At 47.6% G+C, this 14271-nt stretch overlaps 1 protein-coding gene, 1 non-coding gene and 3 pseudogenes across 2 annotated transcripts; 1 reads left to right on the top strand and 4 right to left on the bottom strand.

Moving 5' to 3' along the window:
* Positions 1-712: 712 nt before the first annotated feature.
* LOC118660772 lies at positions 713-1516 on the top strand (annotated as a pseudogene).
* A 3-nt stretch (positions 1517-1519) lies between these two features.
* LOC118660773 lies at positions 1520-3159 on the bottom strand (annotated as a pseudogene).
* Positions 3160-4604: 1445 nt separating this feature from the next.
* Positions 4605-4714, bottom strand: LOC118660845. The gene has a single exon (XR_004969049.1). It is a non-coding gene; the product is annotated as a U6 spliceosomal RNA (small nuclear RNA).
* Positions 4715-5973: 1259 nt separating this feature from the next.
* LOC118660774 lies at positions 5974-10487 on the bottom strand (annotated as a pseudogene).
* Positions 10488-11134: 647 nt separating this feature from the next.
* Positions 11135-12745, bottom strand: LOC118660281 (SNW domain-containing protein 1-like). The gene has a single exon (XM_036317490.1). It carries the CDS (start codon positions 12743-12745, stop codon positions 11135-11137), a length of 1611 nt encoding a protein of 536 aa, XP_036173383.1.
* Positions 12746-14271: the final 1526 nt, after the last annotated feature.

Raw genomic sequence — 14271 nt, forward strand, 5'->3', positions numbered from 1 at the left:
TGGGGAGATATGCCGCACCGGCACGGCCAAGGGTGAACCTGAGTGGGGGTGATGAAAGGCTTAGAAAAGACAGGCAAGAGAATGAAAGCTGGGTCTTGGTGGGACGCTGCCCCTCTGATGGACAGCGCCTGCACCCACAAGCCGTGTCTTTATTTTATAGCAGATGCCACAGGCAAAGTAAGGGCGTGATCAAGATGTTTACAACATTCTCATGGGTTTCAATCCTACTCAACTACATGCACCTGAACTCTATCACTCAGGCACGTGGGGCCACGTGTTCGGACCACAGGTTCAAGCTTACACTATAGCTGTTGGCTGTAATTGTTCTGGGAGGGCGCTGCCATCCAGCTGGGACTTGCACGTGGCAATGAGAGGACTGTGCCCTCTCCTCAGTCCAAGGCTTGAACCTGTCCAAAACACTGTAGCTGCGCCCCACAGGGAGAGCAGTCAGTCACCCTGGAAATTCTGCTTTAACCCCCTTCCCCCCTCCCTTGCCAGTTGGCTGATTATATATGGATGAGGGAGAAGATAGCTACATGCAAGTGTAACCTGAAAAGGGAGAGGGTCTGCAGTCCTGCCTTCAGGAGCTCCAAGCCCCATAACAAGGTGGCTAATCTCTGATGCTACAACAGCTCAGACCGTTCCCAGGGCAGGACAATGGTCAGCCTTCACGGGAAAAACTCCCCGAGGGCCTTTCCTTGCTACCCAGGGAGGGCTCCATATGGCGTTGTTCTCGGTTCCCAGGTGACTTAAAGGGAAACTTCTCACAATGTCCGGAGCCCTTGATGTCTGGCAAATGAAGGAGGAGGATGTCCTCAAATTCCTTGCGGCAGGAACCCACTTAGGTGGCACCAACCTTGACTTCCAAATGGAACAGTCCATCTACAAAAGGAACAGTGATGGCATCTACATCATCAATCTGAAGAGAACCTGGGAAAAGCTTCTGCTGGCAGCTCGTGCCATTGTTGCCATCGAAAACCCAGCTGACGTCAGTGTCATGTCGCCCAGGAATCCCGGCCAGTGAGCTGTGCTGAAGTTTGCTGCTGCTACTGGAGCCACTCCTATTGCCACCGCTTCACTCCTGGAACCTTCGCCAACCAGATGCAGGCAGCCTTCCGGGAGCCAAGACTTCTGGTGGCTACTGGCCCCAGGGCTGACCACCAGCCTCTCAGAGGCGTCTTATGTTACCCTGCCCACCATCGCTCTGTGTAACACGGACTCTCCGCTGCGCTCTGTGGACATTGCCATCCCTTGCAACAACAAGGGGGCTCACTCAGTGGGTCTGATGTGGTGGATGCTGGCCCGGGAAGTGCTCTGCATGCGTGGCACTATCTCCCGTGAACACCCGTGGGAAGTGATGCCCGATCTTTACTTCTACAGAGATCCTGAAGAGATTGAAAAGGCAGAGCAGGCTGCTGCTGAAAAGGCTGTGACCAAGGAGGAATTTCAGGATGAATGGACTGCTCCCCCTCAGTTCACTGCTGCTCAGCCTGAGGTTACAGACTGGTCTGAAGGCATACTTCCTGAGCTGGTGGCAGCGGCTCAGGACAGGCACGATGGCCTCGACTTGGGAGTCCGCCATCCCACAGTTATCCAGACCCAGGTCCCGGAGGGTGGGTGCCACTGCCTCCAGCAGAGCTCGGAGGGGCTCACTCAAATCCGCAAGGCTGAGGCCAAATAGATGCAGGATCTTCAGCTGCCTGAGGTTCGGGCACTGGAACAGGTTTATCAGGTCTGAATGCGTCAGCCACTGGCAATATGTTAGGCAGAGTAGGTCCAAGGGAGTCTGCAGGCACCTGAGCATCTGGTCCAGACGACCTGGGAGGAAGGATGGAGAATGCATGTAGAGCTCCTGGAGGTGCCACAGCCTGAGCATCTGAGAGAGGAGTTGGGAAAAGGATCGCTGCTCCTCCTGCTCCTGCCTTTCCCACTCCTGCTCCCCTGCCTCCTCCCACTCCTGCTCCTCCCTATCCAACTCCTCTTCCTCCTCCCACTCCTGCTCCTCTTCCTCCTGCTCCTTCCTCTCCAACTCCTCTTCCTCCCTCAACTCCTGCTCCTCTTCCTGTTGTTCTTCTTCCTCCCCCTCCTTCTCCCGCTCTTCATCCTCTTCCTCCTCAGCCAACTCTTCCAGGAAAAAGAGTGTCTGCAGGTTACTCATCTGACCCAGGTAGAAAGCAAATGTCCCCAGGGTGGGCAGGTCCCAGGTGAAGTTCACGTACACCTCCTGGATGCAGTCCAGCCTCACCCTATCCAGGACCCTCCTGACCCTCTGGAAGGGCACCTCAGATATCCTCATTGTCTTGCAGCACAGGTGTAGCAACCCTTCCCTCTGCTGGGCCCATTGGATGATGTGCATGAAAAACTTATCCCGGTTCCTTTCATGTAAATTAATGTCTAGGAACACCTCTAAGGGAGCCAGGGGATGCTCCATGTTGGAGCTGGAGCTGTGCACAGTCACTGGTCCTGTTGGTGAGCAATTTTCAGTGCTGACTCCAAGCCACATATCCCAGAAGTTGGCACCCATGTTCCTTAAATCCAGCACCTGCAGTTTGCACCTCCTGGGCAAGCAGAACGTCAAGTGTGTCAAACACAGCTTTTAAGCCCGTGGCCCTGGTTGGGGCATGATCAGGGGGACGCTGCATCAGGACCCCCAGAGGGAGGACAGTGAAGGGCCAGGCTTGGGCCAACGCCTTCAGGAGCTGGTGGTGGTGTCCACCACGGTAGGCTAGGACGAACAGATACAGGAAGAGCTCAGTGGGCAGGTACTCCAGAGCTGCAATGGCCAAGGCGTGGTCCCTCAGCAGGCTCTTTGCTGCCAGCACCAGGAGTGTGGGTGGCATCTGGATGCTTATCTTCAAGCTAGTTGAGTTTTACTTGTACCATTGGTACGTGCCCATCCAAAAAACTGGGAGTGATCGGCACAATGAAATGCTGTAGAATAGGCCAAATGTTACACAATGGATCGCATTATTTGCCCAGCAAATGAGTCACTCGGTCACTATGTGACTCACAGGAAACTCTCCAAGGGGGCATTATTTTCCCCCCAATAAAATTTTACCTTCCATTAAGGCTGTTGTTCTCCTGCAAGGGAATACCTCCATCCAATGAGAGAACACGCAAGTCATAACTAACACACTCGTATTCTTGAGACAGTGGCATTCGGATACAATCCAATTGCCATACCTCAAAGGGGCCTAACGGGAGTGAGAAATGTCCCTGGGATCTATGGAGTGTGTTCCAGGGCTATATTTTACAGAACATCTGCTATATACTTATGATTTATAGTGAGAGAAGGTTTCTGGTAATGTGTACTCCATGAAATCACTCTTTTAGAACCCCGATGTGTTTGTTCATGTTGAAGTATAGGCAATTGAGCCCCTATAGGTAATATAGATCTCCCACTGGGTCCAAGCCATATTTGTTTGTCTGGGTCAAAGGTTTCTCCTTTTTGTTGCCATATATTTTATTCTGTAGCTGCTGTGGAACTATCAAGTCTTTTATTGATTTAGCAGAAGCAAAATTCTGAGGTATGGATAATTTGATTGCCTAGTGCTGCTTATTTAGTTATAGCATCACCTAAATGATTTCTTTTTGCTTCAAGGGTGGTAGCTTTAGAGTGTCCTGGAATCTTGATAATTGCCAATTGTCTTGGTTGCTGTACAGCATCTAATTCTGCAACCTGTTTTTAATTCTTTATAAACCACCCTGAGGAAGTTAAGAAGTGAAGCCTCGTTGCTTCCATAACATTCCAAAGTCATAAGCTACACCAGTGGTATAGGACTATCAGTATAATGTTGGCTATTTGATCTTTGGCCACTTGACAAGCTCAAATTAGAGAAATTAAAATCTGCCCAACAAGACAGATTATTTCAGGTAAATAAGAACTTTCTGTTAAACTGACCATGAAGTCATTGCATGCCCAGCTAAGTAATCTCTCTCTCTCATCTCATTTTTGAGATAAGATCTATCTGCAAACCAAATTAAGTTGTCCTTGGTTAATAGGAATTTCCTGTATAATTATTACAGGAACAAGAAGGTATCAAGTAAAGCACAACCTTGTGTGCCTTCGTCTTGTAAAGAAAGTAACAGGGTTTCTGGATTAAGGCTGTTACATTGGACTCGCCCAATATTGGGCAAAGAGAGCAAGAGTACTTGGTAAGAAACCAGGTGGCTGCCTGAGAAATGCTGAGAGTACAGTAAGAGCTCAGTAAAGATTCCACAAAATGAACGCAAATGGTTGAAGGAGAGCCCATAACTATTCTGCTTGCATACCATGGCCGAAGCAGGGAGGGAACACTTTTGCTACTGAATCTAATTGTTGGCTATGGTACCCTATAGTTCTATGATGAGCTCCGTGTTTTAGTTAAAACACTTAAAGCATTTCCTTTATTTTCATGTATAAAAAGAAGACGTTTATAATTAGGATGTCCCCAAGGGGAGCTTTTAGATCATTCTTTTAGTGCTTCTCTGGCTTGTTTCCCTTTGAGATTCCATTGCATTGGATCAGCTATGACTTTAATAAGGAATATAGAGGTTGAGCCATTAAGGAAAAGTTTGGAACTCGGTTGCAACGGTATTCGGTCATCCCTTGAAATCTTTTTTTTTTTTATGTGGAACGCGTCGTGAATTTGCATGACATCCTTACGCAGGGCCCATGCAAATCGTTCTCCCCTGTATCGTTCCAATTTAGTATATGTGCTGCCGAAGCGAGCACTAGCCCTTGAAATCTTAAGCCATTTTTTAGTTCATGGAAAAGGAAAGGATCATATGCTTAGGCTCTCAGGGTTAATTCATAGCCCATCTTTAGGTATTTTACTTGGGGCAAACAGAATTGCCTTGTGAGAACTTCTGTCCTTTCATGGCTAGAGTTATGCTCAGATTGTGGGATGGAATAGAGAAACAGTGGGTATTGTACTCAAGCTGTGTTCATTTTATCTAGAAAAATGAACTTAAGGGTGCTTATAAAGCCTTATGCCCAAAGTCAATAGGAAACGGTCCAGCAGACATATCTCTGAACTATTTTCGTATGGCCTCCACCTTAATGAATTCCTACCACCCTGAGAACTGGTCTCATTCTAGGGGTGAGGTGAACTCAACAAGGCAGAGTTCTCCTTCCAAGGTCACTTGGAGGTGGTCTAGGTGATTATCCCATGGTTCTTCCCTTGAATTAAGGCCTCACCACCTTCTACACTCCACTGTTTGTAGAACATCATGACCCCATCCTCGTGGAGGAAGGAGAATCTGAGTTTTGGAGCCGGTAGCTGTTCTGGGAAGCTAGCAGTAGTGAGCTGGGATAGCATTCAGCCCACTGCTTCTAAAACAGATTACTTGGGGGGTGTGAGGTAATGACTTGTGTGTGAAGCTATAAGACTCACTCATCCAGTGTCGGAAGCCCCTATTGCCTCCACGGCTAAGCACCCTATTTTTAGGAAGTCAGATGATGTCAAAGTGAATTAAAACTTAAAAGAACCCCAAGCTTTATCAGGCTGCAACAGCAATGTTGGGAAGCAGAGACATAATCATCAAAGCTGGGCAGATGCTTGGGCCCGTGGATGAGGCAGTGGGTAGTGTAATGCAGTTCAAAGCAAGGCTGGCATCTAAGGGCAAAACCAAAGTTGGCTCTGAGGTTTAAAATGAAGGGTTTCAGGCCTTGTATGGGCAGAGGCAAAGATGAAAATCCTGAAGGAGAGGATAAAGACTATGCCACTCGACTTAATTCCAGGGGCCTCCCTTCTGGCAAAGGGGTACTCCGAGGCTCACATTCAAGGGCTGTGTCAACATTATGTGACATAAGAATGTCTTTTTTTTAAATTGCTTAAAGTATTACAGGGCACATGCAAGAGGCAACCAATCTATGTGTTTCTCTCACATGGATCTTCCTCTGCCTTTCCCTCTCTCTTCTACTCTCCAAAAACCAATGGAAAAATCTCCTCGGGTGAGGATTAAAAACAAACAAGAAGGTGGATAATCCAGTCAGAAGGTCCAATCTTTAAAAGTGCATGCAAGCTGCTCTTCCTCTGAAGCCTCTTCTCCCCGCTGTTGCCCCTGGGCAAGGGAGGGGCTGTCAGGGGGTGGGGACTGAATGTTCTTGAGAATCTCTTGGAAAGCCTGTGGGGATGGTGCCTCGGCATTCTGGAAGGTGACCTGGACTCTGCTGTACAGGCTGAGGCAATTCGGTTCCAACCAGAGGAAACGGAGGTGGACTTCATCAAACAGGATAAAGACTCCAGGGATCCCCTGGGGGTAGGCGGAGCCAGAGCAGGCAACGATGCCCACGCCAGAGAAACACATCCTGCAGGCTCACGGGTAGTTCTGGTTACTTGAGCTTATGCCCGCAGGCAGGACAAACTGGACAGGCTGCTTCTCCAAAGCTGCAGCCCCGGACTTCCCGACACTGGGTTGCCCAGGGCTCAGCCAGCCATGGCCCTCGCCGTCCTCAGTGCTGTCTTCTTGCTGCTGCTGCTGCTGCTCCTGGATCACCTGCTCGCGAACCTCCTGGACCAGGAGGGAGTACTTGTTGAAGTTGCTGAAGATCTCATCGGCCAGCTGGATGCGGTGCCTGAGGTGGATCTCTATCATCTGCTGCCCAGCAGGGACGTGGTGGTCACCGTGATCTTCGTGACCCTGCCATGCTTCCATAGAAGCTGAGCATGACAACCTCTAGGCTGTAGGCATGGTGGGTGCCTTTGAAGAGGCCTGGCCTGATGAGGTCCTCGGGGTGGCTCCGGGAGAGGTAGATGCGGCGGTAGTTCCGGCAGTTGTCATTCTGATGGTAGATGAGCTTCATCAGGATGAACTGCAGCCTGTCCTCCTGGAAAATGTGCTCCAGCATCTGCCCCCATTCTTCCCGCTGCCACGCGCGTAAATCCTCTTGGCTCCAACCAGGCATCCTGTGGCGGTGCGTCAGGTTGCACCTGCTGGAGAACCCGTCCTTCCGAATCTGCATGTGGCAGCTGTGGGGCCCTTGGTAGCCGTACGTGCACTCCACTGTGGCCGGTTTCCTCTCTGTAAGGCGAATTCTAAACGCGGGCTTGAACTGCATTGAGTTATCCACCTGGGGGTCATGGAGAGGCAGGTACCTCTGACCAAGCCGTCCACCACTACAGGTAGCAGTCCTCCATAGGGCCAGAGGTTTGTGTGCTGTTTCCCTTTGAGATTCCATTGCATTGGACCAGCTATGACTTTAATAAGGAATATAGAGGTTGAGCCATTAAGGAAAAGTTTGGAACTCAGTTGCAAGGGTATTCAGTCAGCCCTTGAAATCTTTTTTTTCCCTAATTCGTAGCCCATCTTTAGGTATTTTACTTGGGGCAAACAGAATTGCCTTGTGAGAACTTCTGTCCTTTCATAGCTAGTGTTATGCTCGAGATTGTGGGATGGAATAGAGAAGCAGTGGGTATTGTATTCAAGCTGTGTTCATTTCATCTAGAAAAATGAACCTAAGGGTGCTTATAAAGCCTTATGCCCAAAGTCTTGGTTGCTGTACAGCATTATGCCCAATTGTCTTGGTCGCTGTACAGCATCTAATTCTGCTGTAAAGGTGAATCAACAACTGCCTTGGTCAAGGGCTGTGTCAACATTGTGATATAAGAATGCCTTTTTAAAAAATTGTTTAAAGTATTACATGTCTCCAGTCATTACCGACACTGGATGAGTGAGTCTTATAGCTTCACACACGAGTCATTACCTCACACTCCCCAATACTCTAAGCCCATACTCAGAGTCCTTCTACCCCTTTGTATAAATTGTTATCTGGCTGCCACAATCCCAAAATGTGTCTGCATGGGTGGAGCAACTTCGCATGGGTCTCCTGATCCCGCCACTCCCCGCAGAGGACCCAGCCGCCCTGTCCGCCTCCACATGCTACTCTGCAGGGGCCGGGGCCGGCTTGCTGTCGGCCGCCACCATCTCAGCTGGTCCCAGGCGCTGCTGGTGACACCAGCATCCTCTGGAAGGGCCTTGGCTGCAGAGGCAAGCACACTCCTTCTCCATGCCTGGCCCAGTAAGTCTCCTTTGTATTTTTTAAATTTCCAATTACAGTTTATATTCAGTACTTTGTATTAGTTTCAGGTGTATAGCATAGTGGTGAGCCAGTCATATACTGTCGAGTAAGACTCCCTCCACGTTCTGTTCGGTATCTGAAAGAGGAGCCGCACAACAAATGAGAGAAAAAGACACGAGATAATTTTGCAATATTGGGGGACCAGGCGGGCAAGTCCCGAAAGACTTCCCCTGATGCTCAGGCCGTTCCAACCTTTTATTTGGTCTAGGGTAGCCCTAGGGTGAGGAGGTTTGTTTGGGGTAGCCCTAGGGTAAGGAGGTTTGTTTGGGGTAGCCCTAGGGTAAGGAGGTTTGTTTGGGTTAGCCCTAGGGTAAGGAGGTTTCAATGCCACAGGGATCAGCTGACAAATTACAGGAATAGACTAAGTATCTGATTAGCTCCTCAATAGGTTTCCTGGAGTAGGCAGGGTATCTGATTAACAATAATCAACAAAAATCTACATAAGTATCTAAGGAATTAAGGGAACTAAGGTGGGGATGCTTCAACTATTATTACCTAAATTAACTGAGTGGTTCCTAGATTAACTGGGTGATGCACAGCCCTGACCTTTGTTAGGACTTTCAAGCCCTGACCTTTACTAGGACTTTCAAGGGCTACTAGCTTTTGGGGGGTCTCTGTCTAAACTCAGCTAGTGAAGACAATGAATGGTCTCCGGCAATATACCTTATGTACAAAGCATTCCCCCTGATATTTCCAGGAAAATGTGAAGGGATTGAGAAATACAACTTGGTAGTTAAAAAATAGTCATAGGGTCCTGGCCAGTGTGGCTCAGTTGGTTGGAGCATCATCCCATGCAGTGAAAGGTTGCTTCTTTGATTCCAGATCAGGGCACATGCCCAGATTGTGGGCTTGATCCCCTCTAGGGGGCGTGTAGGAGGCAGCCAATTGATGTTACACTCTCAAATTCCCCTTCCTCTCTCTCTCAAAATCAAACTATTCTTCAAAAAAAGTAATAGTCATGGGGATATAAATACAGCAGAGGGAATATCAATAAGGTTGTAATCTCTTCCTTAATGCTGGCTGGTGCACTGACTCCTGTGTGCTGGGTCAGGTCCCCTCTGCCTCATCTCTTTATTCCAAATGTGGCTGCTGGTGTAACCTGACAACTCCTCAACTCGGTCTCATACCAGCTACCTCCCAATTTCCTCCTGAGGGCTTCTCTCTAAGTTGGAGGTACAGGATGCTCTTGGGAACTCACTAGGCATTTATGCCAAACAACCTGTTAATATGAGGTACTTAGCATATGGGGCAAACTTGACAGACTGGGAGCTGCGAGCCAACGGATAAAGGCATCCCTTTATCTTCCCTGGGTCCTGAGATGGGATTCATAAGGCTTCTTATGTACCTCTGCTAGAGGAGCAACCAGTGGCTGTAAACTGCAGCCTTCTACGTACCTCCCTCTGTCCCTGTCCTTCAGTCTTGCCTGGGCTCATGTCCCCAAGTAAAAAGCTGGCACATAAGCTTTTCCCAATTTCCCTGAAGAGCAGAATTGAGACAGTGGCTCGATCAAGTTTCTATCCATTCCTCTTCTGCTTGTCAACTTGAATCATTTACTTTATTCAAGGGCTACTTTTCCATCCCTTCCTGGTCATATCAAATGCTGTACTTATCTTAATAGCCGATAGGTAGATCTTCAGGTTTCAACTACAAGATGTGGTTAGGAAGGTGGAGGGAATGTGAAGCATGTTCATGGGACAATCCTGAGACTGGGATGGGGGTGGGTGGGCGGATCTCAATCACAAGACTCGGTGTTGCTTAACAGTATCAGGCTCAAGGGCCATTATAGAGCTAGCATGCCATATCGGGCTTCTCAATAAGTTCAAAATACAACTACCAAACTAGGAGGGAAGAAAAAGGGAAAAGGAAGACAAGACATACCTTCAAGGAATTCCCCTAAACTTGTATAAACCACCTCAATCTTATTAACTAGAGTCCAGTCATGTGTCCATAGCTAGCTGCAAGGAAGGCTGGGAAAAGTAGGCTCTAGCTGTGTCCCTGTGCCTGGAGCAAACCTATTATAAAAGGGAAGGATATTGAAATAATAAGCAGTTTCTGTCATAGTGTGAACCTGACTTCAAAAGTGTCTTGTCTTTCCAGAGAGGATGAAGTCCTAATCTCAAATTCATTTAATGAATGTATGATTTGGCCTGAGATGCAGGAGGTGGAAACGGGGGGGGGGGGGGCGGTGTCAAGACCAGCGCAACATTCACACAGGTGTCAGTAACCTAGTCACGGCATAAAAGGGAGGTGCCCTTACTGGAACAGTAGGGTAGGGAGATTCTAGAAAAGGCTGTGTTCAGGAGAGAAGGAGAAAGGCCAAAGAACCAGCAAACAAGTAGTCAGATTAAAAAAAGAAAGAAAAGAAAAAGGAAAGGAGATGTGGGGCAAAGCTGAGCCTGTTGTTAACACCTTCAGCTGACCCCATGTTGGCACCTTGGTCCCTTGCATAGCCTTCCTTTTCTTCTTTTCTGCTTTTCTGTCATCGGGGCAGCTCTAAGTCTCTGGAACGATGGGACAAGGAGCTTCTCTGGGTCTTTTTACATCAGCACACTGTTTTATTTTTATTTTTTTTTTGTCTAAATGTTTTTATTTGAAACAAATAGGTGCACCAAGCAAGCGCTTACTTTTCCCCACTCCCAAATTAAAACAGAGCACATTAGGGGCATACATCATTTGGCAGGACAGTTCCAATAGGTGAACATCCTTCGACTCACTGTGGTTGGGTTAACTTGACTCATCAGCAAGCAGTCATTCTTACACAAAATATTAAAACCCCAAAGTACTAACGTCACATAAAAGGAAGTGGTCTTTATTTCATTTATGAGGCAGTATGTTCTATAAATGCCAAAAGGTGGGAGGAGCACAAACACAACCCACTCTTTAAAAACAAAACTAAATAGTTCAAAGTAGAATTTTCCACCCCCCCCACGCCCCTTTCTGCTGTAATAAAAAGTAGTGCTGGGATCTGCCCCCAGATTTGGTTTTTATCTGGCCCGTGTACAATGTGTTTGCCCATATAACTTGCATCATTAGGGTTATGGGTAATAGTCCATTCACCGTGAAGAGGTGTATCTATTCCTTCCTCCTCTTTTTGCCTTCATGCTCATGTTCCTTAGGGCGGCTGCTATCTGAGGGTCTTTTGGAGCCACCGTGCTGTTTGGCTTCTTTCAGGAACTTGTCCAAACCAAAAGGATCTTCCTCAAACTGAACTGGTCCTTCTCTACCTCTTTGCCTATGGTCTGAACCAGAAAACTCCTTATCGGGAACGAATCTGTTGGTCTTCATTCTGGCTTCTAGATCATCACCATACATGTCCTTATGCAGATTTTTACTGGGCCTGTAAATATTCTGGGCCATATCTTTACCACCTCTCCAGGCGCGATCATACACATTGTAAATTTCATCTTCTCCACCTGCAAAACCACTGTCCATGCCCTTGGATTGGTTGAACAGCCTTTGGTCATATTGAACTTGGTTGGAAGTCCGGGGATTGGGCACACCAAGAGCGATGACCTCGCTGATATCTCGATTTTCATTTCTCTGCCGTTTCGACCTCTTATGGGGCGCTGCCCTGGAAAGATTCCGGTCATGCTGTCTCTCTTTCCGCCCGTGGTGCCGAATTTCATCCCTCTCACGTGCCTCCCCATCCTCTTTTTCCACATGGGTTTTGATCCCAGCTCTCCTCTCCCTAGCTTTCTGGGCCATTCCTCTCAGTTTCTCTTCATGTTTCTCTTTTTCTTTCTGCGCCATCTTTCTCTCTACTTGGGCACGCATTTCCACGGCTTCACGAGCCTTCCGATCAGCAATGTAGAGGGCTTCGGCCAGCTTAGCAAAATTTTCATTGATGTGAACTGTCTGCAGTCCTCTTCCATCAGCAGCCAGACGTTTGTCTAGCGGAACTGTATAGCCCTTTGCATTTTTCCAGTTTGAAATACACGGAGGAATCTTCCACTCCTGTTGCTCCTTCACAGTCATCTCTCGGCTAGGAGAATGCATGACAGGTGTGGGAGGAGAAGGTGGTCCTCGGGGAATTCTCTCATTAATCTTGAACCTTGGAGGTTCCATTGGATCTCTCTGCATTTCCACCATACGAATAACCCTCTGTTTTGCCCCAGAGTTGAAAGCCAGTCCTTGCTGAGATGGCGTGTACCGGATATACTGAGCGGGAGCCAGTTTATCAGCCGCTCGAGCTGGCATGGCCGCAGCAACCTTCTGTGATACAGATTTTCCTAAGGCCACCCTGGTCTTTTCTGTTATCTCTTTAATAGCTTCTTCATCCGGTCTTTGCAGGTCTGGGTCGTCTGCATTCATGACCTCCTTGGGAACCAGGTCAGTGTACTTGCTATAAATGACCTTGTCTTTTGACTGTCCTTGCCGAGCAATGGCATCATATTTAATTTTTCCTTCAGCATCCACCTGAATGGCCAGGGCATTTGACATTTTTTTCTTTTGCCCCATATCCAGTGGATACTGGGCCACATGGATCTCTGGGAAAGCACCTCCATCTCCAAAATCCTCTAATAACCGAGGTATCCAGCCTTGCCGGTACCCGTATTGGGGAGGTTCTCTTCGGGAGCAGACCAGTGAGGTGTGCCATGATCTCTGGGATCTTGCCTTTTCTTCAGCCTCAAGCTGGTCCTGAGAGAGCTGAGTAGCTGCAGGTAAAAAGCTGGTGAGCGCCATGTTCTTCCAATTGCTTTCAGCGCCTGTGACGGGACCGAGGGCAGCACACTGTTTTATAAAATCATTTATAGTTCCCGTCCTGCGAATCGGCCTTAATAAAGCCTGACAGGTATTATTAGCATTTTCAAAAGCCAGTTGTTTGATTAGGATATCGGCTGCCTCTTCATTAGTGATTACTCCCTTGCCTGCCGAAGGGTCCCTGATCGGGCACCAATTGTTGGGGTCCAACCCCAGCAGGTCCAGGGGTCCCCAAAGGAGTGGACGGAGTCGGCGAAGAAGGAATGACACGGAGACAGCGTTCAGTTGATCAGCAGCCTAGCCAGGATCTCCAGCCAAGTTCTGTCTGTCTTTTATTGTCTTGTTACATCTCTATTTATACCAGTTGATTTTAATCCTGTCAATTTCTATTCCAAAAGTTAGGGCGTTTCTTATCTCCATTCCAGGGAGTAAAGAAGATTATGTAGCTTAAGGGTGATTGTTCGTAGTTAAAGTGATTAACTACCCGCCTGGCACTTAGTTAAGGGGTTTTATCCCCTCCCTAACTTCAGGGAAAAAATCCCTACCTGGGGAAACAACCTTTCTCAGAGAGGTGACCTTGGTTAAAACACATAGCGCTAAGGAGAGCAAACATATTAAGAACAGTATGCTCTATACGCCAGGTCCCTTGAAACATATGCTGTGCAGATGTTTCTTTCCTGCAGCAACTGTGTCAAGCAGCCAGGATGGACCTGCTTCCGGCAAAATGGGGAAGTCTTGTATAAAGAAAACAAAGCTCTAATAGCAGTATCCTCCCCCAATAAAGGAAAACCTACTGCAATGATGATGCTGTGGTAGCCTCTCAAGAGAGAATGCCACAGCTCACAACATACAGAAGTTTATTGAAAAATCAGATCATAAAACTACACGCTTTTTGCATTTTTTCTTCATTCTTATCTTTATATAGTAACTTGTAACCAAACAAACATTAGGATTCTGTGATTGTATGACTTATTTCTTAACATTTTTGAAAGGTGGCCACAGTGTCCATGAAATTAAATCCATGGGCTTTAAATTTGCTTCTGATGTTACTATGATGCCTTTTATTTCTGAGATTAGACTTCCTGCCTTACACTCACATCCCTGAGTCTGGTATACTAAGAGAAAAAGATGCTTTTAATAAATTCAAAATGTTATTATAGGGGGTTAGTGGAATGAGCTACTGTTCTTGCAGGAGTTTGTCCTGAGGTGATAATTGATACTCCCCCTCCTCTAGCACCCATTCTGAATTTCTTCATCTTCTGCCTGTACTTCTTTCTGCTGTTCTGAGTTGCTTGCCTATTCAGATAATCCAAGACCATTGTTCCAAGGGGAATGAGGGTCTAGTTAAGTCCTTGTCATGCTGTTGCTACCTACAACATGGAATCACCAAGAAGCATCCCAGGTGTTCCAGACACATTTATCCCCCTTATGTAGCAGTAAACTCAGTCTCAACGTAACAGTGGCCCACTGCCCCCACCAATAAACTTCTCCTTCACTTGCTGGTCTAC

The sequence above is a fragment of the Myotis myotis genome, unplaced genomic scaffold, assembly GCF_014108235.1.
Source record: "Myotis myotis isolate mMyoMyo1 unplaced genomic scaffold, mMyoMyo1.p scaffold_m19_p_7, whole genome shotgun sequence".
NCBI classification, from domain to species: Eukaryota; Metazoa; Chordata; class Mammalia; order Chiroptera; family Vespertilionidae; genus Myotis; species Myotis myotis.

Bases quoted from the DNA above. Each gene is read 5' to 3' on its own strand.
- LOC118660281 (XM_036317490.1), bottom strand. From the start codon at position 12,745: ATGGCGCTCACCAGCTTTTTACCTGCAGCTACTCAGCTCTCTCAGGAC.